The 24,797-nt window shown below is 44.9% G+C and overlaps 1 protein-coding gene across 1 annotated transcript; it reads right to left on the bottom strand.

Moving 5' to 3' along the window:
• Positions 1–4,035: 4,035 nt before the first annotated feature.
• Positions 4,036–9,960, bottom strand: TMX1 (thioredoxin related transmembrane protein 1). The gene is made up of 8 exons (XM_057426292.1): positions 9,810–9,960; positions 9,573–9,688; positions 8,288–8,333; positions 7,641–7,769; positions 6,699–6,744; positions 6,518–6,619; positions 5,055–5,124; positions 4,036–4,340 (listed from the first exon to the last, which is right to left on the bottom strand). The coding sequence occupies exons 1-8, from the start codon at positions 9,938–9,940 to the stop codon at positions 4,162–4,164; spliced, it is 819 nt and encodes a 272-aa protein (XP_057282275.1). The 5' UTR covers positions 9,941–9,960; the 3' UTR covers positions 4,036–4,161.
• Positions 9,961–24,797: the final 14,837 nt, after the last annotated feature.

Below are 24,797 nucleotides of genomic sequence, written 5' to 3'. Positions count from 1 at the left end.
AAAATTCAGGGAAGAGCCAGAGATGACTTTGGTCAGGTCAAACCAAGGACTCCATCTTACGCAAGCAAGGAGACAGGGCAGTTGCAGGAGCTTTATTTCCTCTTTAAAGAAAAAAAATCTCAACATTGTACTTCATTGGTTCTGAACACTGAAACAATGCTGTAGCACACTAAATATTTTCCTTTCCCAGGCTGTGTTAAACTATTTATTTCCAACCCAATGCTAAGGCTTGCTTTAGCAATCTGGCAAACACCAACTGCCAACTAAGCCTACAGTTGTTATTGTGTTTCTCATCAGGCTAGTTCCAACAACTTTCATTATCTAAATATGTCATTTTGAATTTTTGCTTGTGTCCTGTCCCCGTGCCCTGCTTTAGACTGACTGTTATTTGCCATTATACATAACATATTGAGTTGAAAAGTAGGGAAGCTAGGCTTGGGTAAGCATCCACTTAATTCCCCAGGCAATATATATGCCTTATTCCTGTTGGGGAGGAACTGCAAGAGTATTATTGCACTTGCCCAGAAAAGTATACACTATCAGACTGAAAACTGACAGGTTAAAGCTACCATGCTCTCAGTACTCACTCCTAAATAGAAGCGATAGAAGAAATAGCAAGGGAACAGGCAAGACACTCTCTGATGGCAAGTTTTGTACTGGACTGGCTGTTACTCAGTAGTGCTTTAAGCATACCCCATCTGGATTCAATCAACTGTTCAAGAACACCCTTTCATTTCAGAACTCTGGTAATTCCGAGTTAAACTTCCCGCTCCAAGATAAATTCACCAATGCTGACACCTTCAGCATGTAGTGGAGTCCATCTGTAGCCAAAATATATTTGCATGCATTTTATACAGAGAAGAGTTAAAAGAACTGAATTTTAAACATCATCTGTCAACTCCAGTCCACATTCTTTTTGCAGTACAAGATCCCATTTTATTACCATTGCTGTCCAAGCCTGGTATGCATGAAAGCTCCTTCCCAAACCATCTAACCAAAATGACATGTGGCCAGCTCACTCTACCATGAGGTACCCAAGCCAGTCTTAACTGAAAGCCACAAGTACCTCAGTGCCACTTTGGTTTGAAGTATTATTCAGACTGGTCCTTTAAAACAAAGACTATCACAGCTGATTTGTCAGCTATCGTGTTGCACCCACTTTCTTCCACGGAAATAGCTGCAGTTTTGCTTCGCTGCTAAACAGCAAGATACTACCTTAGAAAAACAAGACACAAACACAGGAATCCAAAGCTGGTAGTTATTTTTTACTTGAAGACTCTGAAACATTAAAAAAGGTATTTTTACAAATAATAAATTCTTTCTGGAATGAATCTGGACATGCTTAGACAAGGTGATGATATGGAAAGGGCAGTCCGACTTTTACAAAACTGGTATTCAAGCATCATCAATACACACAAAGGACAGGCTCTTATGCATATTTCATTGCAACCTTCACTCCACCCTCAGTAAACATCTTTGGAATATAATTTTTACAAAACAAAGTAACTTAAATATTCACAGGACAAAACCATAGAAATATTACTAAAAATATGAGTGGTAAGACTTACAGAGACCAGCAAACAGATGCTGCCTATGGGTAATCAAAAGGGAATTTGCTGAAGTTACACTAATCACAAGCATAGGTCTGCCACACAGAGGCTGGATTCCAACAACTGGGAACACTCATGACTAAGAGGCAGTTTTGGAATTTGGTTACTTGCCTAAGGCAGGGAGGCAGTAAGAAAAGACAGGTGTGCAGAAGGCAAAGGCAAGGTAAATTAGTGCTAGAAGTTCTTGTTAAACCAGGAGTCTAGAAATACAGCAAGAAAAAGAGGTTGTTCTTTCAAAATCAGAAATTAGCCAAAGGGTATCAGTATTTACTTTCTATATTGCACAAACAGCTTTAAGAAACTGAAAAATTAGAAAGCCCTGCATTTGTAACAGCTACATTTAAACACATTTCAAGTGGACTTAGCCCATATAGTTCAGCTTTTAAAACAATTCAACACTTGTCCCTAAAAACACCATACAGCATTTGTGTTCTGTCTTCAAGCCCTCTCTAAACTAAATATTCCATTTTAGCAGACAGTGCTACTAGCTCTCCTTAGGATCTCACAGATTTATTGCTTTAGTGACAAAGGCTAAGATCTAAACTTTGAGGGAGATTAAGGCAATCCCACAAGACTGACACCTTAAGGGCATTTCTGGCACACTGTGGTCTTCATTCAAACACCAGAAGATCGATATTTAAAACTGACAGGAACACTCACATTTTAATCAAAAGGACCCTTTCAAGCATCAGTTATATCTTCCCAATATATACCCCAGCACTGGAGTCATGAGTCATTCCAGAGCACCAATATTCAGGTAACAAAAATAAAGGAAAAGTTAAAGGAGGAAGTTCCAGGACATCTTACATAACTGATTCTTACTCATCCAATAACCTGTTGGAAGATTCACTCAGATTTTGGACAGCTGAATTACTTTCTCCTATTTATAACATGAATTACAATCTGTCAGATATACTTAACATTGCAACTTCCAAAGAAGCATTCGAGACTGACAAAGAACATGGCAGCTTTACAAGCCAATGCTGAATATTGTTCTGCCCAATATATTTTCATATCCCAGAGTTCATTACAAGCTCCTTGTCTGATGTTCTATATTCTTAAGTCACCAGGAGAGCCTTGCTTTAGAAAGCCAGGCTGCAGTGAAAAGATCAAGAGCATTTCTACATTTGTGGTCTTAATTACTCACAGTAGTTTACTATTGACACAGATTTATCAACTGCCAGTCCTGCAAACCCACTCAGGTGAACAATTAAGAAAACCAAACCCAAACAACTACAAACAAAACCAAACAAAAACCCCCAAATGCCTAAAAAACAAATTAACAAAAAAAACACAAAACCCCAAAACAGCAAGAATAGACTCATCTAAAAACCTCAGTATAAGGCTAACCCCTCCCTTGCAATACTTTGGACAAAAACCGACTATGGAAGACTTTTTATAAGCCATGTAAGATAACAGTGGTCCAATGCACAGACGCATTCTTTTTATTTCTATACAAAGTGAAAACAAATACCATACAGAAAACAGACTACAGATTGTTCCTTAAAGAATTAGGGTATATTGTTTCAAGATGGTTTTGTGAGACCTGAAAAGATGACTTTCTATAAAAGCAGCAGTTATTTCAACTTCATACTAAGAACAGCCTGACTGGTTTTGGAGTAAAATTTCACTAAGCAGAAATCACTGATGCTGTATTAAAAATAAGTAGCGTCCTACTGCCATCCAGAGGGATGACTGGATAGGATTTGCGCTCAGCAGAAAACCCTGTGTGTAAACTATTCCCATCTGAATCAGAGTCTTAGAGACAAGACTTCATAGCGCTATTTGTATTTTTCTTTTTTTTTTTCTAGGAAAGACGTACATTGCCAAGAAGCTCGTAATTTTCTACAGCCTTTTCTAAAAGAAATGGATGCAAATAGCAGGTTTCTGGTCAGGCAGAGAATCCACACTACACAGAGTGCTTTATGACAACTTCCATCTGGGAAGGTGGCAAAGACAAGCTCTTGAGCTTTTGTTCAGAGGGCAACTTCTGTTCCTCTAAATGATAGCAACTTTCATCTCTTTGGAAGAAGAAAGACTGAGGGGGTTGTAGCTCTCATTGTCACAGCAGAAAGCAATTTTTGTCACATTAAAAGCCTGGAAACATGTCCCATAACTGAAGGAACTCTTCCCCCTCAGCATTTCTTAAGAGCACAACTAGACAGACTTATACTGAGGAACCTTTCTGAATGCTTTAACAGCAAACAGGTTAGTGCATTTTCCTTGCTAATGTTCCCTAATGCAACAAGTACACTGGTTTACATTCTGTTAAAAAACAAACAAAAAATCCCTATAGAACAAGTCATTCAAGAAGCCACTTGCATTACTTCTCAGCACTTCTCTTCACACAGACACAAGTTTCAGCCATTTGCAACAGCATGTTTTACTTTTGATTACCTGATGCCAAAGATGCCCTTTTTTCTCCCCCTGAATTCATGAAATGCATCATTACCACCATGACAGGAGTTATTCTTCTTTTCAAGCTAAAAGATTTGACACTTATTTCCTTCTCAGTTGGTGACTCAAACACTAATCCTGCATGCAAATAAAGCTAAGATTTATCCGTTGTGGCAGCAGTGATCACTGGGCGCTGCCTTACAGCATTTGGTGATGAGTTTCTGTCAGACACTTCTTTACCCTCGATTTCATCATCTGAGATATCTTCTTCATCTGCTTCCTGTTCTTCATCCAGCTTTTTCAGCAGCTGAGCTGACTCTGGAGCTAGCTTTCCTTAAGGAGAAAGGAAAACATGCATACACAGATACCATTACCATGAGAAATGCACTTCAACATGGAGTTAAAGTGCATTTAACTTAATCCAGATGCACAAGATTTTGATGAACTTAATCCAAGTAGCACTTTCCGATATCAGTCACTCCAGCTACCACCTTACATAGAATTGTTGCTAGCATGAAATTACCCCCACGTCAAGCATTAAGAGATAACAGACTACCCAGACAAGGTAAAGAAAGATGAAGATTCCTCCAGCTTTGGTGGGGCAGGGAGGAAGTCATGTTCCTACAAACCATGACTTTTTACGATTAGCTTAAAAAAAATCCTGAGACTAACCACAAACTGAATTACTTACCATCCACTATTCCTCACTTTGCCCCTATAAATTATGCAACCGCCAGCTTTGCAACACAGAGCTCCACTCAAAACTTTTATCTCCCTGCACACATGGAATTTCATATCTTGCAGTTACGAGCACTGTAAAAGCAATTTTCCATCTCCTAAAAACAAGAACTTTTTAAAAAATAGTTTAGCTTTAGCTAAATAGAAAATACAAATCCACTATAAACCCTAAGGGCAAACAGCTGCAAGTGTAAACTTCTACACTACATCTCACATCCTGCAGACACAAGTTACATACTAGCACTTATTAAATAACATTTAGCAAATAACATTCAGCTTCACAGAATTAGTCATATACAGCAAGCTTACTTGAGTGAGGGTATTGTGGCGGTCTGTATTTTTTGGATGGACAGATACAGTCTGCTAAGAACACAATTATCTGAAACCAAGGAAAACATGTTTAAATCTCCAGACATCCCACACATGAGATCATGAAATTCTTTAGGTTGGAAAGGACCTTTAATATCACCAAGTCCAACAGTTATAACCCAGCACTGCCAAGCCCACCACTAAACTATGCCCCTAGGTACTACATCTACATGTCTTTTAAGTACAAGGATGGTAACTCCACCACTTCCCTGGGCAGCCTGTTCCAACAACTGACAAACCTTTTTGTGAAGACTTTCCCAATATCCAACTTTTTGGGTTTTGGCAACCCTTTTGTTGAAGCCACTGGCCACCTTGGCTATTTGAGCACACTGCCAGCTCATACTCAGCCAACTGCAGACCAACACCCCCAGGTCCTTTTCCATCAAGCAGCTTTCCAGTCACTCTGCCCCAAGCATTTCAAGGGATTGCTGTGGCCCAAGTGCAGGACTCAGCACTGAGCCAGTTGAAGCTCATACAGCTGGCCTCAGCACATTGATCCATCCTGTCCAGATCCCTCTGCAAAGCCTTCCTGCCCTCAAGCACATCAACACTCCCACCCAACCTGGTGTCTTCTGTGAACTGACAGAGGGTTCACTAGATCCCCTCATTCAGAGCACTGATAAAGACATTAAACAGATCTGGCCCCAAACACAGGGGAACACCACTTGTGACTTAACTCCACTTCCCACCACACTTCAGGGCTGGCCATCCAGCCAGTTTTTACCCAGCAAACAGCACACCCCTCCAAGCCAGTTTCTCCAGGAGAATGCTGTGGGAAATGGTGTTAAAAGCCTTACTAAAGTCCAGGTAGACAACATCCACAGCCTTTCCCATACCTACTAAGCAGGTCACCTTGCCGTAAAAGGAGATCAGGTTAGTCAAGCAGGACCTGCCCTTCATAAAGCCATACTGACTGGGCCTGATCACCTGCACATGTCCTGTACATGCTACGGGACAGCACTCAGGATGATCTGCTCCATAAAATCCCCCAGCACCAAGGTCAGGCTGACAGGTCTGTGGTTTCCCAGGTCCTCCTTCAACCCCTTCTTGTAGGCAGGTGTCACATTTGCTGACCTTCAGTCAGCTGGGACCTCTCCAGTGAGCCAGGACTGCTGATAAATGATGGGAAGTAGCTCAGTGAGCACTTCCACCACCTCCCTCAGCACCCCTGGGTGGATCCCACCTGACTCCATAGACCTGTGCGTGTCCAAGTAGTGTAGCAGCTCACTGACCATCTCCCCTTGGATTATGGGGGCTTTGTTCTGCTCCCCGTCCCTGTCTTCCAGCTCAGGGGGCAGGGTACCCCAAGAAAAACTGGCTTTACTATTAAAGACTGAAGCAAAGGCGACATTAGCATAATACATAACAGTCACAAGCCAATCTCTTTCAAGTTTTTCACTTACAAGTCCCAGTATCAGTCCTGAGAATAGAGTTGCCAACGCAAACACAGCATACGAGCCCCAGACTGGTATTCCAACATTTTCTGTTAAATAATTATGGCAGTGCTGAAATAAAAGACAAGATAATCATTTCAAGAATAGCTGAATATCATGTGTTCAGATAAAATGAGCTCTAAGCACATACCCTGATCCACATTGACAACTGGAACAAAGCTGACATACTGCTCATCCTGAAACAAATCAGAAAAGTAACTGAAGACATCTGCAAGCCAGTCACATATCCACATCTTCTGATTTGCCTGACTGGTCATTATTTCATCCCAAGTTGAACAATTTTCTGCTCATGTCTGGTTTCTCTTCTAACTAATTTATCTTCGGTTATGTCTTTTAATTCAATAAACACTCATTCCCCATGAGATGCTGATGTTGGTACCAAAAGTTTGTTTCAATGTTCTACACAGGGACAACCACAAGCTTACTAACTTTCTTGACTTGTATCTGCTGACATAAGAATTTCAATTACTTTTATGTTCTAAGTTATATTTGGACAAACAATCTGAGAAGCAGCTAGAACTCTATTCAAGATATTAAGAACTAAGCATCTGAAGATTTTATTAAAACAACCTATTAAAAAAATAAATCAGGTTATATAAAAACTGACACTTAAGTTCAGCTATATTTTACATAGCAGTGAAAAAGACCAGGCTATCTGCCAGTATATCCTGCTGTATCTGACATTTTCCTGTTACTATGAAACTTCAGCATTATGTATTCACTGTCTAAAGGAAAGGAGAATTTGAATCATTAAGCCAACTTAACTTGATGAGTGAGCAGCAGAAGCAGCCTGCATACTGCTTCAGTATGCACAGAAATGGGACTGGATCAGTACACTTCTAACTTATTAATCCTAAAATTAGTACCCTGTTTCACATAGAGTAGAGGGAGAGAATCACCTCCCTCAACCTGCTGCTGAAGGAGGCATGACACTCACCTATCACATTCACAGGCTAATTAGCAGCTCGGCACTGATGCATAAGCTGATAATAAGGAGGTATCCGCAGGTGCAGCACCTAAGGACCTATCCCAGCACATCCAACAACAAGTTATGATAAAAATCAAAACTTACAGGAAAGAGGAAGGACCAAACCATGATGAAACTGGTTCAATAGATTTCCATTCCTGGTCACTGATGAAATTTATGAAATCAGATTTAGTTCTTGCACCCTGGTATCTTCTGAACTCCCCATCTTTACAGCTGTAAAACAAACAAAACAAGTCCTTTATTTTACATAGTCCAAGCATACAGCATTTGCTTCCACTCGACATCACCCCTCCCATCACCTTGCCCTGGATCTTAGTTTTAGTTTGCCTTAGATTATATTGACTCTAAAATGTTTTCCAAAACTGCTGACTACAGGTATTTCTAGAATCTTGATTCCATATGTATTTGCTCAATACATGGGTATCTAGGTTGTGATTCCATAATGATCTTCCTAATGCACTTGCCACATAACTGCACTAAGATCAACCTACCGAGAAATAAAGATTGCAAAATGAAAACACCCATAAGGAGATAGGATAAATAAGGCCTGAAGGAAAACAAAAAACATCAGCTGGCAGTACTGCAAGGTCAGAGTAGGTAAGACAGTGGCTGTCCATGTGTAACGTAACTCACATTCTTAAAAAGCACGGGAAGTCTCATTTATTTGTCCCAGTAAAAAGTGGGGAAAATATCCTCTCTCCTCCAAGAAATCTGCTGCATTTCATACTTACTGATAGATGGTAGGAAGAGCTGTTATGACAAATCGTCCACTTAATCCTGTAAGAAAAGTTATTTTTCAGAATTGCAGAGCACACTTACATATTAGGCAAGAAATGCCTAATTATACACCAAAATAAAAATGGCTCCTGCCCCACGTATCAATATTTAATTGTGATCAAACACAAACTTGTGCATATAAAAGTACTGCACACAGTCTAAAAGTCCTGAACAAAGAGCTACAAAGTTTCCCCATGGAGAAGAGATGTCCAAGGATAACTGTTTTACTTGACAATTTTAGCTGTAGCTCTTGAGAGATGCTCTCCTTTTCCCACATGATCTGCAATCTCCAGCGTTTGCAGAAAATAATCCAAGTGAGGCAAGTTTCAAAAGTTATGGGAAGAAGTTACAAAAGTTACTTCAAAGAACCACATCAACATGGAGAAGGTAATTTTTACAAACGCCACACAGACAGGAAGGCAATTCAGATAAGTGAACTTCATCTGCAGGAACAAGGCGAGGTACTACCACAAGGAAAGCTAAAACCACATTTTTGCTCTGTATGATGCTTAAAAAGTACAGCCAAAAATCCCCTTGAAACCCTCCAAAATCACTCTTCAGAGAAATTTGCTTGTTCCCTTATGCAGTTTTTAGTATACATCCAGCAATATGCCTTCAGTAGAATCACAGAATCATTTACAATTATGAAATTATGCCAAAATGAAAAGCTTCCCAAAACAACTCAATTTTCTGTCAGTTTGAGCTATTCTTTTCCTTTAATATTTGCTAAGATATTGAAGGAGTCCTGGAAAGCCTTTTTGATTCTGTTTACTGCAAAGCTATGATTTTAAAACATGCATGGAAAAAGCACATTAAAAAAAAGATTTTGAAACTGTAGTTGCCTATGAAACATTAAGTGATCTTTAACTTAGAATCCTAGAATGGTTTGGGTTGGAAGGGACCTTAAAGCTCATCCAGTTCCAACCCCTGCCATGCACAGGGACACCTTCCACTAGACCAGGTTGCTCCAAGCCCCGTCCAACCTGGCCTTGAACGCTGCCAGGGATGGGGCAGCCACAGCTTCTCTGGGCAACCTGTGCCAGTGCCTCATACTTCGAATTTCCTATTAATCCTATTTCCTTAGGGCATACACACTTTGCCCCGGCTTCAAGATTTTCTCCTTGGTTTCTGACTGGGGTTAAACCGCTACACCCTTGCACCAGGCACTGCACGAGCAATGGGAAGCCCGAAGCCCCGGAGAACACCTCAGGAACCACCATCCCCGCCAGCCCTTCTCACCCGGCTGCTCCGTGACATCCACTTTGGCGATGTTCACTTCCAGGTCCTCGCCCCACTCAGCAAACTTCTCCCACTCGGGCTGCAGGTTCTGGCAGGCGGGGCACCAAGGGGCATAGCTGGAGGCAGCACAATTCCGTCACTGAACAGCACCGCCCGGTCCCACACGGCCTCAGAGCTGGCCGCGGAGACGCCCCTCGTACCCTCCCCGTCAGCCCGAGCGACCCGCTCCCGACTCACAACTCCACCATCCACTCTCCGTGCAGCAGCTCCCGCCACATGCCGTCCGACAGCACCTTCACCGGGCTCCGCTTGCCGTGTGCGGCCGCCGCCAGGCACAGCAGAGCGCACAGCCACCCTGCCGCCGCCATCTTGCCCCGTGCTGACTTCCGCCTTCAACGGAGGCGGAAGAAGAGGAGGGAGCCAATCGCGCCGCGTTCCTCCTCGGCACGTCACATCTGGCTCCGCCCCACGCACGCGCTCAGCGCCGTGAGGGCGTGGCGCTGGCTCTGGGCACGGCTCCGGCAGTACGGAGTGGTGAGGGAATCGGCGTGTTCCTGCAGCGCTGTGCCGGGCTCTGTGCGCACCGCGAGTTCCCCTCTCAACGCCATTCCATATTCACGTATTTAAGTCCCAGCTCTCCTCAGCCCCCTCCCCAGTGTGCTGCTGACCTCCTTCGCCTGCGCTAGGTGCAGAATTACCCTCTCCTCAGGGGCTGAGCGATCCTGCTGTGGTTTCGGTTCTTCACAAGCAAGAAGCGGTGCCGTTCCCTTTTGGAGGTACAGCGAGAGAAGATGCCATCAGCGTAGAAGCCAGCTCATTTCCAGACTGCTCTTCAGATCACAGGGCCAGCCCCAGTAGGTGCTTGATTAGATTCTGCTGCTTCTGCCATCATACCCATTTTCATAAGAGCAGCTTGGCAACATTTGGCAGGACGTGCCAAAGGCCTGTTCCTGAAGCAAGGGTGGCTGAACTACCAAATTCCCAGTTTCTGATCCAAATAAGGGAAAAGCGAGATACACCCAGAGACACACAAGTGAGAATTAGCATTGCATGAGGCAAGCCTCCTGCTTCCCTAGCTTCATTCTCAAACAGCTGAACTGATTTTAGCAGGAACCTGCTAGAATATTGGTTCTAAGGTAGCCTGGAATACATCAGCAGGCATGATTCCAGCTCAAGAGAAACGAGACTGAAAGCAGGGGCTTGGAGTGGGGAATATTGGGCAGCCAGAAATGTAGGTGTTGCTACTTCTTCTGCTGATAGCATTTCAGTGCAAAAGATACACAAGCCATAGAATATAGCACAAACCGCGTGTATAAAGAGACCAAAGTGCTATCTTGCACACTCAAGTGCAGAGCCAGACACAAAGGGACCATCACATGCCTTCCAAGTATTTATTTACTCCAGAATGATCCAGATGTGAAACCCTGCAGACCTGCTGGGTTTACATCACTTTGCACCAATCTGAAAGTTGCACTTGGTTCCAGAAAACAGTAAATACTGTGCTGACTGGAACCTCTTTGCTGTATTTTAGTGACAAGAAACCTGTTGCCCTGAGGCCAGCACAGGAGCCTGCCTAAAAGCGTCCAAAGACATACTGGGGAAAATGGTATGAGTACTGTTTTCTTGTAAAATGTCACTTTTGTGAGAGGAAGGCCTGTGCAGGTGTTTTTGCTCTGATTTAGGGCTCCTTCAGGCATGACAGAAAACAAGCCATATTTAACGCAGTCAATAAGAACATTACTTTTGAAACCAAAAATAATTCTTTCAGACAGATAACATAATCTGTAACAGGCCCATTACTTCACTGCTATCAGATATTTCATTGTGAGATGCAGTTCATGACACTCTGGAAGATTATGTTGGATTATTATATCAGATCAGGTTAGATTATCTTCCTGGGTAGTGATTTTGCCATTTAATGCTCCTAGGCTCAAGAAGAAAGAAGCTGGTAGGTGTCTACTCTAAATAAAGAGTAGCTTCAAAGGCATACCAACCTTCCTATGGAGACAGCGTGAAAGACGGTGAAAAGTATGACTTCATACCTCCTGCACGTGGTTCCAGGAAGTATTTTAAGGGTAATGACTGCTGTGAATTACTTTTACTCCCTGTTATTATTACATTGACATTGTCTCACTTCTTTATAAAGTTTTGAGGCATTTGAGAACAAGAAAGAACAAGCCTTGACCATATCTTTTATGCATTCTTTCTCCAGCCCATTTGTCTTGGCCCTCGCAGGCAGACTGGAGAAATGTCCGCCTCATCTTTCAATGTTTACAGAAGAATAAAGAGATTTAATAACCAGACACCCAAACTAGCTAACTAACAAAAAGCATGGTTTTTGTTGCGTCAAAAGGAGTGTGACCAGCAGACTGACGGAGGTGATTCTCCCCTTCTCCTGCTATCTTGAGACCCCATATGCAGTACTGCATCCAGCTCTGGGGCCCCCAACATAAGAAGGACGTGGACCTATTAGAGTGAGTCCAGAGGAGGCCATGAAGATGCTCTGAGGGCTGGAGCATCTCTGTTCTGGAGACAGGCTGAGAGGGCTGGCTTCAGCCTGGAGAAGAGAAGGTTCTTGGGAGACCTTAGAGCAGCTTCCAGTGCCTATAGGGGCCAACAAGAAAGCTGGAGAGGGGCTTTTGACAAGGACCTGTAGGCATAGGACATACGGCTTTAAACTGATAGAGGGGAGATTCAGATTAGGTATTAGGAAGAAGTTCTTCCCTGTGAGGGTGGTGAGGCTCTGGCACAGGTTGCCCAGAGAAGCTGTGGCTGCCCCATCCCTGGCAGTGTTCAAGGCCAGGTTGGATGTGGCTTGGAGCAACTTGGTCAAGTGGAAGGTGTCCCTGCTTGCAGCAGGCGAGATGGAAATGTATGGTCTTTAAGGTCTCTTCCAACCCAGATAACAACCCCTTCCAACCCTGTGAAAACATAAGATCGCTCTGAGTGACTTTAAGATATTAACACATTTCCAAATACTACTCCTTTTTGTTTCCTTTATGCCTGCTCTGTTACTGTGACTTGAGATTTGGGAAAAGAAAGTAAAATTGTTGCTTTCTGACTTACTTTTAGTAATGTGCATGGTGTGGAGCCATAACACTGGTTTATTCCAGTAGTCACCATGGCCAAATCCCCTTCTTACGCTCATGCTTCCCTAGAAGTACGTTATACCTCCATGGGAGCAATGTCAGATCCTTATGTGTTCATGAGGCTGCAGGGCCTCATGGCTCTGATCTTGACCAGCTTGAGGTGCCTCCAATACCATCCTGGCAGCGCTCTCCTTTTCTTCGTCCTTAATTTAAAGAGGGGTCCTCTGGCTTCTATGCATGGCTTTTTCCCTGTGCATGTGGCAAGAGTTACATTGTAGGTCAACATATGCTTTAAGTTTTACTTCAGGTCTTTAATGTCTTATCTCGGAGTATGCCCACACCTCCTCATGTACTGAAGTGAGAAAAATGCATGATCCTGCGTGCTGGAGGTGCTGTGCTAGCATTAAAATTCAGTGATGGTGTTTGTAGGGAGGAAGGAGTTGGTTTGTCTGCTGAGATCTCTGCTGCAGGCAGTGTCTACTGCTTTTACAACCAACATAGGCCTCCAGTTGTACCACCGCTCAAAGGGGAAAGTAGGATCACTGGTCAAAACTCTCCCGAGCCCAGGGACCACTGTTAGAGTGCACACAGCCTTCCTGTTGGCAAACCCCACCAACTGTCCACATATGAGAAAGCCCCAAGCAGTTCTGCAAGACACCCTCTCCTCTGCGGGCTGAAGTTCTGGTGGTGGCGGTCAGAAGGTGCAAATGGCTGTTTGTACAATCAACCCCAATGCGGAGCGGGGACTTTCCTCCCAGGTGGGGTGAACTCCGCCCCGATGAGGTGATTTTTTTTCACTAGTTGGTGATTTTTTAATTCATGCTCTTTTTCAGCGCTGCCACACGGCGGCAGAGTTGAGGCTGCTTCTGAACGGGGAAGAGAGCGATGGAAGGAAACTTTCTGTTAGGAATGACCTGAATTTCCTGCTAGGGACACCAGGTCGTCTTTCAAGGTGTTGATGTAGAGGACTTCTTCCTTGTCCAAGGCCTAGGGGTTTTAGGTTATTTCTCTGAGGATCTGAAGTAAAGGGGATTTTGTGGTCAGCTACAACAGCCCTTCCCACCAACACACCATGAAAATATGGCTCATCATTTTGACCAAAGCTGGGGTTACAAAAATATCCAGTTCTGTAAGTATCATGAAAAGCACTGTCCAGCTGGAGTGAGTACTACTGGTGCACAGAGGCTGAAGCACAAGCCCTCATTAGTGTTTGACAGAGGGAAAAGGAATTATAAGTATCTTAACCACAGGGAAAGCTTTGATCGACAAGAACACTTGTCAGCCAAGAGGATGTTCAGCCATGAAGCACTGAGCCCAGGAAACAAGGCTGATACATTCTCCTGCCCACAGAGCTGCTTGGTTTTGATGAAGAGTGAAAGATGAGAAAGCGAAAAATGTCTGTGTAATCAAGAAATCACCCTTTTCTTGATGACATCTGTGTTGCAGAAAATCAGATCCCACGCGTAGGAGTGGGAGTAGACTCTGCTTCCTTTGGGTTTTGCTTTCTTTTGAGCTGAAAAAGGAAAAATACTGAAACGTTTGAATGTCTCAAATTTTCCCCAAAGTTAAGCCACAGAGATGAACAAATTTTCCAAATTCAGCCCATTCTGTAAGTGGTCAAAAACATTTAAAAAAATTCCACCCAAATTCACCCACTCTTTTTCATTTTTTTGCAGAATGTTAATTTATCTGTGCTTGAAATGTGAACAAATTGAACCAGCTCTACTTTCATGTATTTTCTCTTTTCTCTTTTTTTATTTAAGTCCCCTTACATGCCCTGACAATGAGGTGAACACTAAACCAGATGAATGAGCAGTAGGAGCACAGAGGCTGCCTGCCCCAGGCTGCCCTTTTGAAGGACCACTTGAAGATAGCAGAGTGCTGGCCAGGTAATTATTTCAAAGCACGAACCAAGCTCTGCAGTCCTTGGATGAGGTACAGCACCAGAGTCCTGACCTCATTTACAGGGCTTGCATTTAGGAAATGCCAAGCGATTATGCAGAGAGCTTTCCTGTGTGTAATCATATGAGGCAGGAGACATGAAGTCACTGTCCTGAAGCCCAAGGTGAAGTCAGACTGACTTTGAAAGTCTCAGACAGGCCTAGGGCTGCCTTTTGTACTGCTGTTAAGAAGCAAAACTGATCCTGCCTAATTTATTGGGCTGTTTTCCGGCTTTGTCCTTTTGGGAAAATTGGCATTTCGATTCCACTCAGACATTTTTCTGGGCTTCAGCATTAGAAGAATTAAAGTCAAGCACTAGTTACTTTTCTGTAGCTCTGGATTTCATTCCAGGAAGGCAATCTATGCATCAGTGCTTCCTCCTACAGAAAAATCCTCTGTATATGGGGAAACAATTCAACCCTACCTGCCTAAACTGAGGCCCAGAAAGGGTGCCACTGAGTTCCCAAAAGCGAGATTGGGCTTGATGCCTGGGAACATGGCTTTCACGCTCCAGAATTAGCAGAACTCAAACTCCACAGGGGACTGTGCTCAGAGAAGCCCCATTGGAAAACACATTCCTATCCAACAACTTAATCATTCCACTCCCCAATGCCTGCAATGCCTGAGCTGCCTCAGCAAAACCCTGTGTTAGGGGTTTGGCTTCTTGAGAACTTCAGTGGGAGCAGAGAGTTTCAGTCTCAGCTTCTGCCGTTATGCAACCCATGCCTGACTGCAATTTGTGTTACCTGGTGAAAGTGCAATCTATGCACAGCAAGGCTTGCTGCTTCTCATTTGAGAAGACTACTTGGAAGACCATGGAATTACAACTGCTATCCATCAGCATTTCCTGTATGTGTTAAGAAACTCGTCTATGTGCTAAGTAACTGCTAATTATTCAGTAATTAAGTGTCTCTCTAGGGTCATCATTGTAAATCTGGCCTCTCCCAGTCACTGTTAGCTCATTAGGTAGCAGTTTTCTCAATGCAAGACCCAAATTACCTTCTTTGCATTTGATTGGATTACAAAATTGCTTTAAACTGTGGAGATGATTAGGAAAAGTGTGGTTTTGCGCAATAGTTACCATGGGAACTGAAGCAGATCTTTATAAACCAAAAGTCAAACAGATTGTATTTCAGACAATTAATATTGTCTCACATGTTTATTCATTTGCTTTAATTCTTTCGTGTGCTATCCTGAAATAGTTTTTATCTCTTTTCCCCTGTCAAGTGCTGTGTCAAAGAGATTCTGCTTCCCTGAGGATTCACCCCTCTCTTCTCTTGCAAGGCCACCTTGCAGCCCTGATTAGCTTCATCTTCCTCTTCTGCTTTGCCTCTCTGGTCTGAGGACATCCCTGAGGATATCCAGGTGAGATTTGATCTGGGATCAGGACACACATGTGGAGAGAAGTGTCAAAGCTCCTGTCCCATCAGTGGAGCCCAGGGAGCTCCAGCAGACCAGCGTGCACTGGCGGGTGAGCTGAGCTGCTCTTATTGTGTGAACTCCTCTGCAGACTTTCCTAATAACACCCTGGACCCCTCAAACCTGTGTTTCTTCTACTTCCATGTTTGACACTTAAGGGAAGAGGAGCTGATAAACTGACCAAGTGCCAGTAGCTATCCCTCTGCTCTCCTCTCTTTCCAAACCATCTTCTGTCTCCTGCATCCTGACCCCATCCCATCTCTTGGTATCTCTCTCACCAGCCCTTAGCTGAATCAAAAGAATATACAGTTTAATAACTGAAATAATGTACAATATAATACCAGTACTAATAGTAGTAAGGGAAGTAACAAGGAGAGATATATAAAAAAGGGAAAATGAAAACAACAATAAAACAACAAACATAAGTGATGCCCAATACAATTGCTCAGCACCCACTGACCAATACCCAGCCTGACCTGAGCAGCAATCAGTCCCTTCTGGGTAACTCCCCCCATTTTCTATACTGGGTATGATGTGCTGTGGTATAGAATATCCTTCTGGCTAGTTTGGGTCAGGTGTCCTCTCTCTGCTTCCTCCTGGCTTCTTGTGCCCTTCCTCACTAGCAGAGCATGAGAGACTGAAAAGTCCTTGATCAGGGTAATTGCTACTTAGCAATAACTAAAACATTGGTGTGTTATCAGCGTTGTTCTCCCAACTAAAGCCCAAACACAGTACTGTGCCAGCTAATAGGAAGAAAACTAACTTTATCCCAGCTGAAACCAGGTCATCTGCCTAGCATCTTTCTGCTGTCTTTCCCTTCACAGCACAGGTTATCACATCTTTAAAATAATTAGCATCCTGCCATTGAGCAATTTCCCATTCTGGTGGTTTCCATTTGTCTTTCTCCCCTTCACATCAAGATGTCAAGAGGCCTTTGCAGTACACAGCTGCCACCACGCTTACAGCATTGCTGTGCTCTCTGTACACTGCTGTCTTTGTGCTCCCATCCCCTGTGTTCATGGGCTTTCTGGGGCAAGGATTTGTCCTGCATGAGCACAGTGTCTCAGAGCAGTCGTCTTGTGAGCATGTCTCCAAGAAAAGAAAGGAATGGATTTACTTTCCTCCAGCCCTCTGCCTGGCTCTATGTACAAGAGGAATTCCCCTACAGATGGAGTTCAATATTCATGTATTTAAACTCCAACCTCTCCTCAGCCCCCTCCCCCTGTGTGACCTCCTGATTTTACATCACTTTGCACCAGTCTGGAAGTTGCTCTTGATTCCAGGAGACGGGAAATACTGTGCTGACTGGCTTGTATTTTAGTGACAAGAAACCTGTTACCCTGAGGCCAGCACAGGAGCCTGCCTAAAGGTGTCCAAAGACATACTGGGGAAAATGGTATTAGTACTGTTTTCTCGTAAAATGTCACTTTATGAGAGGAAGGCTTGTGCAGGTGTTCTTGCACTGGTTTAGGAGCTCCAGCTGATGCTATGTGCACAGGGCTTGTTCAGGCAAGACAGAACACAAGCCATATTTAAGTCATTGTACTCAAACCAATAAAAACATTCCAGTTCAGGCCCCGTTTCTGTCCTTGAAAATTCAGAAGGCTGGGAGATGTCAGAATACCTTGCGTTTTCCCTGTCACCATGGGTATGTATCACCTATGTACCTATAGTTTAGGTTGGAAGGGACCTTCAAAGCTTCAAAGTCCAACCCCCCTGCAGTGAGTAGGGACATCTTGATCTAGATCAGGTTGCCCATAACCACATGCAGCCTGGCCTTGACTGTCTCCAGGGATTGTGCATCCACCACCTCTATGGGCAAACCTGTGCCAGTGTTTTACCACCTTCTTTGTAAAGAATCTTTTCCTTATGCCCATCCTGAATCTCCCTCTTTTAGTTTAAAACCATCATCCCTCATCCTATCACAACGGGCCCTGCTGAAAAGTCTCTCCCCATCTTTCTTATAGGCTCCTTTTAAGATCTGAAACGCCAGAATAAGGTCTCCCAGAGACTTCTCTTCTCCAGGCTGAACAAGCCCAACGCTCTCAGCCGTTCCTCACAGGAGAGGTGCTCCAGCCCTCTGATGACTTTTGTGGCCCTTCTGTGGACCCTCTCCAACATGTTCATGTCTCTCCAGTACTGAGGACTCGGTATTTCTGACGTTTCAAATCATTTCTGTAATATCCTTAAACTCTTTAGAATCAAAGGCAGATTATATATCGATGAGATTCATTTTATATGTATCTATGTAATGTTAGAAGCTGGAACCAGTCAAGAAGAACCAGAAAGCCTTTATTGTGGCTGGTGCTGCATGTGAACATATTTCTTTTCCTCAGCCTGCATAGCAGAGTAGACCAGACCATGCCTTGCCCAGGCTGTAGAGATCAGACCTGCATTTTCTCTGCAGTATCTATCTGAGGCTAGCAAAGTTTTTCTGGAATATATGGTGAGGAAGTAATGTTGCTTTTGAAGCCAAAAATAATTATTTCAGACAGACAACATAATCTGTAACAGGCTCATTACTTCGCTGCTATCAGATATATCATTGCAAGATGCAGTTCATGATACTCTGGAAGATTATGTAGGATTATTAGATAAGATTAGATTAGATTAGATTATCTTCCTAGGTATTGATGTCAGAAGGGCCGTGGGCAGAGGGGGAGTCTGATTTTCTGCACGTCCCCAGGTGGCCAGGTATTCTTTCACAGAATCACAGAATCACATGATGGTTTGGGTTAGAAAGTACCTTAAAGCTTGTCCAGTTCCAATCCGCTGCCATGGGCAGGGACACCTTCCACTAGAGCAGCTTGCTCCAAGCCCTGTCCAACCTGGCCTTGAACACTGCCAGGGATGGGGCAGCCACAGCTTCTCTGGGCAACCTGAGCCAGTGCCTCACCACCCTCACAGGGAAGAACTCCTTCCTAATACCTAATCTAAATCTGCCCTCTGTCAGTTTAAAGCCATCCCCTTTGTCCTATGCCTACAGGTCCTTTTCAAAAGCCCCTCTCCAGCTTTTTTGTCAGCCCCTTTAGGCACCGGAGCTGCTTTGTCTCACCAGAGCCTTCTCTTCTCCAGGCTGAACAAGCCCAGCTCTCTCAGCCTGCCTCCATAGCAGAGGTGCTCCAGTCCTCAGCTCATCTTCATGGCCCCCCTCTTGATGGGAGATCACCTCACTCCTTTTCTTTACATCCTTTTTTCATTTTGCCTTTGCTGTGTGGGTATGGATGCCAACTTCTTCTAGTCATGTCCTTGATGCTTATACCAAACCACACTGTGCCAGGCACTACCACAAGTAGCGTTGTAGCATCCTGAAAGTAGTACACGTTTCTGCGTTTGCAGGGAGACAGGCTGGCTGGCTGGCTGTTGGCAGAAACTCCACTGCTGGTTAATTGGAAAGAAAGATTTAAAGAAAGTAGGTATCTTTTCTTTAAACAAGACATCTCAAATGGAGTGCCTAGCATCAAGGAATCAAGCAGAGCAACACAGAAATAGCAGCAAGAGCATCTAACAACGCAGAGAACAACACTCCTGATCCTGCTGAAGCTAGGCAAGGGAGACAGCACGCCTGAAGTCGTCATCTTTGAACACAGGGGAACATCTTTCCTTATGATTTTCATATTTGCCAGCAAAACGGGAAGCACAGTGATAGTATATCAGAACAAAACCTGTTCTTCCAGAAGGAGCCATCCTTTTCTAGCCAAATATCTTCTCATTGACACTGATGGGCTCTGAATCAGGATCGCAAGGGTATGAACCATGCATCAGGATTTTGCATTTAACACCTCTTCTCTGCTCTAAAGTCCTTCTTCGAGTAGTCATATTGCTGGTGGTGCTGAGGAGTATTTGCTCTCCTGGGTTGGGATAAGGGTGGCCCGAACTTGCATGAAGCCCAAAACAAAGTTTGAGATCCAAACTGCTTGAGATTGTAAGAGTTTGGATCTCACTCTGGACTTCATTGGTTAGACTTTCTTTTCATGGCCACAAAAAAGCCCAGATTTAATATACAGAGTAAGTCTAATTGCAAACCCAGCCAAAAAGTCCTTTCTGGCTGACCATGACAGTATGAATCCCTCTGTCCTCTGCTGACACCAAGAAACCCGGTGTTGGGCTACTGAGTGGTTGCAAGTGGCAGCGAGCAACATGCTGGCAGCAATGTCATTCGTGCTGTATGCTTACCCTATTGGTTGTGGGAATCTCTTATAATCACATTTTTGCTTGCTGATGGTGCGTACAGTGGGTGTGCATTTGCCACACTCATGACATCCTGTAAGGTTTTCTAAAAAACTGCTCATGCTATTTTCATAACTAAGTTTTTTTCCTTTCCTGCTTTGGGAATTGCAGTCCCACATGCAGGGCTCCCAACACACTCACCAGGTATGCTCACAGCCAAGCCATGGGGAGCTGTGATCAACAGGCTGTGACAAAGATGAATGTACTGGGTCACTTGCAAGAGATCTTTTCAGTCACCCTGTACTTTCCTCCACTGTTCTCTGCTGTTGCTGAAGGCCCGAGGGGTTACTCTGAACTACCTGCAGAACAGGAGCTGGCTAATCGTTCATGCCCTCTGTAAAGTAAAATGGAATCCCATTTGCACTAACAAAATAAGGATTTATTTATCCCCTTGGAAAAAAAAAAACGACCAAAACCAACCAGTTATTTTAATACAATTTCAGGGAATAATTGAGTCAATGATTCTGTAATAAGAGCTCTGCCCTCTGTTCCTCAGAGGGTGTTCTCCCTGGCACATATATCTGCATTTCTGCTGTGAAGAGCCCTGTACGGCTTGCCCACACACTGCTTCCCGAGGGTGCTGTAACTGCTGCGTAGGCTGATGCAAAATGTTGCTTCACCCACAGATCCCTGCCTGCCTCTGCCTGCAAATGTCATTGAGAAACATTCTCTCATTAGAGCAGCTTCTCTCCTGGGGGTCCACCCTGGCATATACCTGCTCACCTGCAGGTAGCAAATGTAATGCTAGGCCAGAAAACAGTGTCTTTGGGCAAAGTGTGTGCCTCCGATAGAGCTCAGTCTGCTAAATGAGGGAAGATGGACAACTAAGTGGGCATGGGGAAGCTTTCACTGCAATCGTCACAAATGCTTCTTTCAGCTAGAATACACTGAATAAAGCTAAATGCCACAGGGTGAATCAGAAACATGGCAGGTAGGGGGTGATTATCACACTTAAATGTTTTTTTTTGGCACTTCTGGAGAGCACTACCAGTGTCATTTTTTGGTTATCCTCGTATGGAAGAAACACGTGGGTCTCCAATAACCACAGACACAAGCTAACTTCTTGTGCCGCCCCAACAGAGGGCTGGAACTGGGAGCTGAGGAGGCTGCTGCACAGTCCCATCTCTGCTGCTGAACTAGCTTGAAACATGATGGGGTATTTACCTGCTATGCAGAGAAGAAGCATGGGGACATCTTGTTATGCATGGTATTAGCAGCACACTTCTGATGCTGAGTGTAGGACTCCCCTCCTGCAAAAGCAGAGTTGCAAGCCATGTGAAAGAGTCTGAAGGTCAAACATCAAACATGGGAAAAGTGGGACCCAGGGGTTTCTATCAAAGTATCTAAATCAGAGACTGAAGAGACAAGAAGGATTTTGATAAAATGGGTCCATAGAAGAGCAGTCTTCCCTATTGCTCAGCCTTGCCTCTCATTTTCATGTATTTATGCTTTCTCTCATGCACATGCTGTTAGAATCAAAACTGCATCTTCAAACAAGTAAACAAGTAGGCAATAAAAACTCCCCAGCAGAGACAGTTTCATTTTCTTGGAAACATGATGCAATGCAGTGATAGCAGGAGCCAATCTGTCACTGCCACAAAGGTGAACTCTGCTCTTTAGCAAAATCCATCACAAGTGCCTTCCCTTCCCTCGCACTGCCTGAGCTGCGGTCCCAGGAATCAGGAGGCACCTCCTGCGCAGACATGTCTCATGCCACTCGCTGCCACGTCTCCCACAGCAGCGTCTCCTACTTGCCTCGCTTCTCTGCCGGTTGCATTATGATAATGTCAGGCTTGATCATTTCCAAGTCTTATTCATACAGCATTTGTTGTGCTTCAGCAGAAATGTGGTGCAGATCAGTAATGATTGTACCGACCTCTTTAAAAGGCCAATTTTACCGAGTTCAAAACAGGTATGAGCTGGCAGCAAACTCTCAGTGAATAATGTGCGCAATAAAGGCAATGGTTTAAAGATGTTTTACTAGAGAGCCAAAGCCCCACAAGTGTGGGGAAGGAAGGCCGGGCTTGTTTTAAGCAGCCAGATTTACAGGGTCTGGGAAAGAAAGGCTAGGCACCATGGCAGCAAGTCATCCTCTCCTCCATCAGAGCTGCCACAGAGGAGGGTCAAACTGCATCCCCAGGGTGGTGGGGAGATTGTTCAAAGTGTTTCTGGGTAGAACTGCTGTGCTTCCTGGGGCATCTGCTGTCACCTCAGAGTGGCATGGGAACAAAATCCCCCTGCAACAAAATCCCCATACAGAGAGGGCTTGAGGCAGTCAATGCCTGCTGGATTGCAGCTGGAGATCCTGGGAGTGAGAAAGAGAAGACAGTTGGGAATGGTTGGGGGGAAAGGCATAGGAGATGGCTGAGGTGTGACGTCCTGCTTTGTGCACCTTGTCACCACCTCACGTGCACAGCAGTAGTCCCCCATGCTGGCACCAACATCAGCGAGCCTGCTGCTCAGCAGGCGAGCTTCCCATGTGTGGCAGCTGCAGAGAAAATCCACCCTAATGAAATGCTTCCCTGCAGTAATTGGATTTCCACTGGAAATGAAGTCATTATGCTGATTGTCCTTGCACTTCTGAAGATGAGGCAATGCCAGTGAGCTGCAGCTCTGGCTGATGGACCACATTACGTACCTCTGCAGTGGGGGGGGGCAAGCAAGGGCACTTCCCTGCTCCAGAGAGCACAGGCCAGCGTGTGTGAGGTTAAGGTGGCCACATGGCTCCAAATGCTAATGCATCTGTTCAAACAAATGTGCAGGGGAGAGGCTGTAAAGTGATTGGTGCAGTGGCCAGAGGATTTTGCAGGATCAGTCTCAGCTGTGGTAGCATTCCTGCACGGTGTGCCCTCCCTACCCAGGCTGAGTGACAAGTGCTTCCCTGTGGCTGGAGAGCTGCTTGGGGAAGGGCTGGCCATGTCCAGCCGCGGGAACACAAAGCTCTCCATTTTGCAGGGGCGAACAATGGGAGAAGGAGCAGGGGAAGGGTATGTACCCAAGATGTGTGTCAGCAGCATGGTCCCTGTGGGAGCACTTGTCTCTGTCCCCCTGAACCCCTTTGGGCTCAGGGTGAACCAGGCTGGTGGGGTGCAGCTGGGGCCATACGCAGAAATGAGTACAGGAAAGGATTATAAAGATGGTCTCCTTGCTGGCTACTGAACATAATGGTCCACAAGCTACTGCTGTCTTTGTAGGTCCCTGCTACTGGGAGCTTCCTTCTTGCCATACCCTTTGCCTGCAGCCCAGACAGACCATGGCTGCAAAAGAGCCACAGGAGGAGGTTGGTCTCCACTCGGAGCCCTGAAGCCATTCTGGCACCCCCAGGCTAAGCTGGTCCCCTCTCTCCAGAACCCTTATGCCCAAGTCTCTTTCCCTCATGGAGCTGATCCCACTTCCCATGAAGGCAGCAGGGAGGTCAGTGCTAGCATCGCCAGGATCCCATCACAGCTTGGGAATCACTCTCCTCTGCAGCCTGCCACGCACTTCCCTTGCATCCCTGTGGCCAGAGGCCAGCGGGCAGAGTAGAAATGCCAAGCACAGCCAGCTGGCAGGCAGCAGGAGCTTTGCAAACCCTGTGGTGTTGGAGGAGACGGATGGACTCCAACCCAGCGCTGTGGCAGAATGTGTCTCTGCAGAGCTGTTACAGAGCCAAGAGCTCGCTCCTGTGAAAACAGCACCCTAGTTTGTGCAGAGGAAGGCAGGGCTGGCCCTGGGAAAGTGCTGCCTGGGAGATGTTAGTGGTTTAGATGGGGTTTGGGGCTGACAAGCCCATTTTTAACACTGAGCAGGAGCAACCCGGAGACAAGTGGCGCCTCTTCACCACGAGGCAGGTGGGATTAGGAACTGGAGCTGGATTCAAGCTGCCAAAAGGCAACGCATCAATGCCAGGAGCAGTTTTTGAAGAAATCTGGGCTCTAAGCCACTGCTGGAGCAGCATGCCTGGGTCGCAGTATAATGTGTGGAGTGCCTGCATCAGGAGAGGCAATGGCTGGGCGCAGCACCTTGCCAGTGCACTGTGTCCACAGGGATACTCTGTGCGATGTAGAGCATATCTGGGGAAATATTTGCTGAAGACCTTTGGGAAAGCCAAAAATTATGAGACTTCTGGAGACTTTGCAAACAGACAAACCACGGACAGGTGAGGAAACAGGCAGGTGCTGAGGAATAAATCATATATATTGCAATTCTGTGACAGCATCCTCTTAGGCCCATAGCTGGAGACATGAACCCTGTGGACCATGGGCTGAACGGCACAATTGTTCCTCTGATCTTATCACCCCCTTTGGTGGTACTTGGCAGTAGCAATCTTCCAAATGGGGATCCTAGAAGAGAACTGCTGGGAAATTGAGAGGAAAACAGCTAAATACACACATCATCAAACAATTCAGAGGCTGTGCAATCCCACCGCGGTGCAGTTCCCAGGGGGAAGAGGTTTGTGTTGGAGACCTTTTTGATGTAATGACAACAGTGCGTAATGATATCCAACAGCTAGAAGCTCAAGTCTGAAAAACTCAAGTTGGAAATAAGCTGCATGTTTTTAATGGAA

Source organism: Pezoporus wallicus, unplaced genomic scaffold, assembly GCF_028554395.1.
Source record: "Pezoporus wallicus isolate ANWC-B61680 ecotype Strahan unplaced genomic scaffold, APGP_CSIRO_Pwel_v1 contig_8403, whole genome shotgun sequence".
NCBI classification, from domain to species: domain Eukaryota; kingdom Metazoa; phylum Chordata; class Aves; order Psittaciformes; family Psittacidae; genus Pezoporus; species Pezoporus wallicus.
Note: the sequence above shows the minus strand (reverse complement) of the source record. Positions and strands in the feature narration are given on the sequence as shown.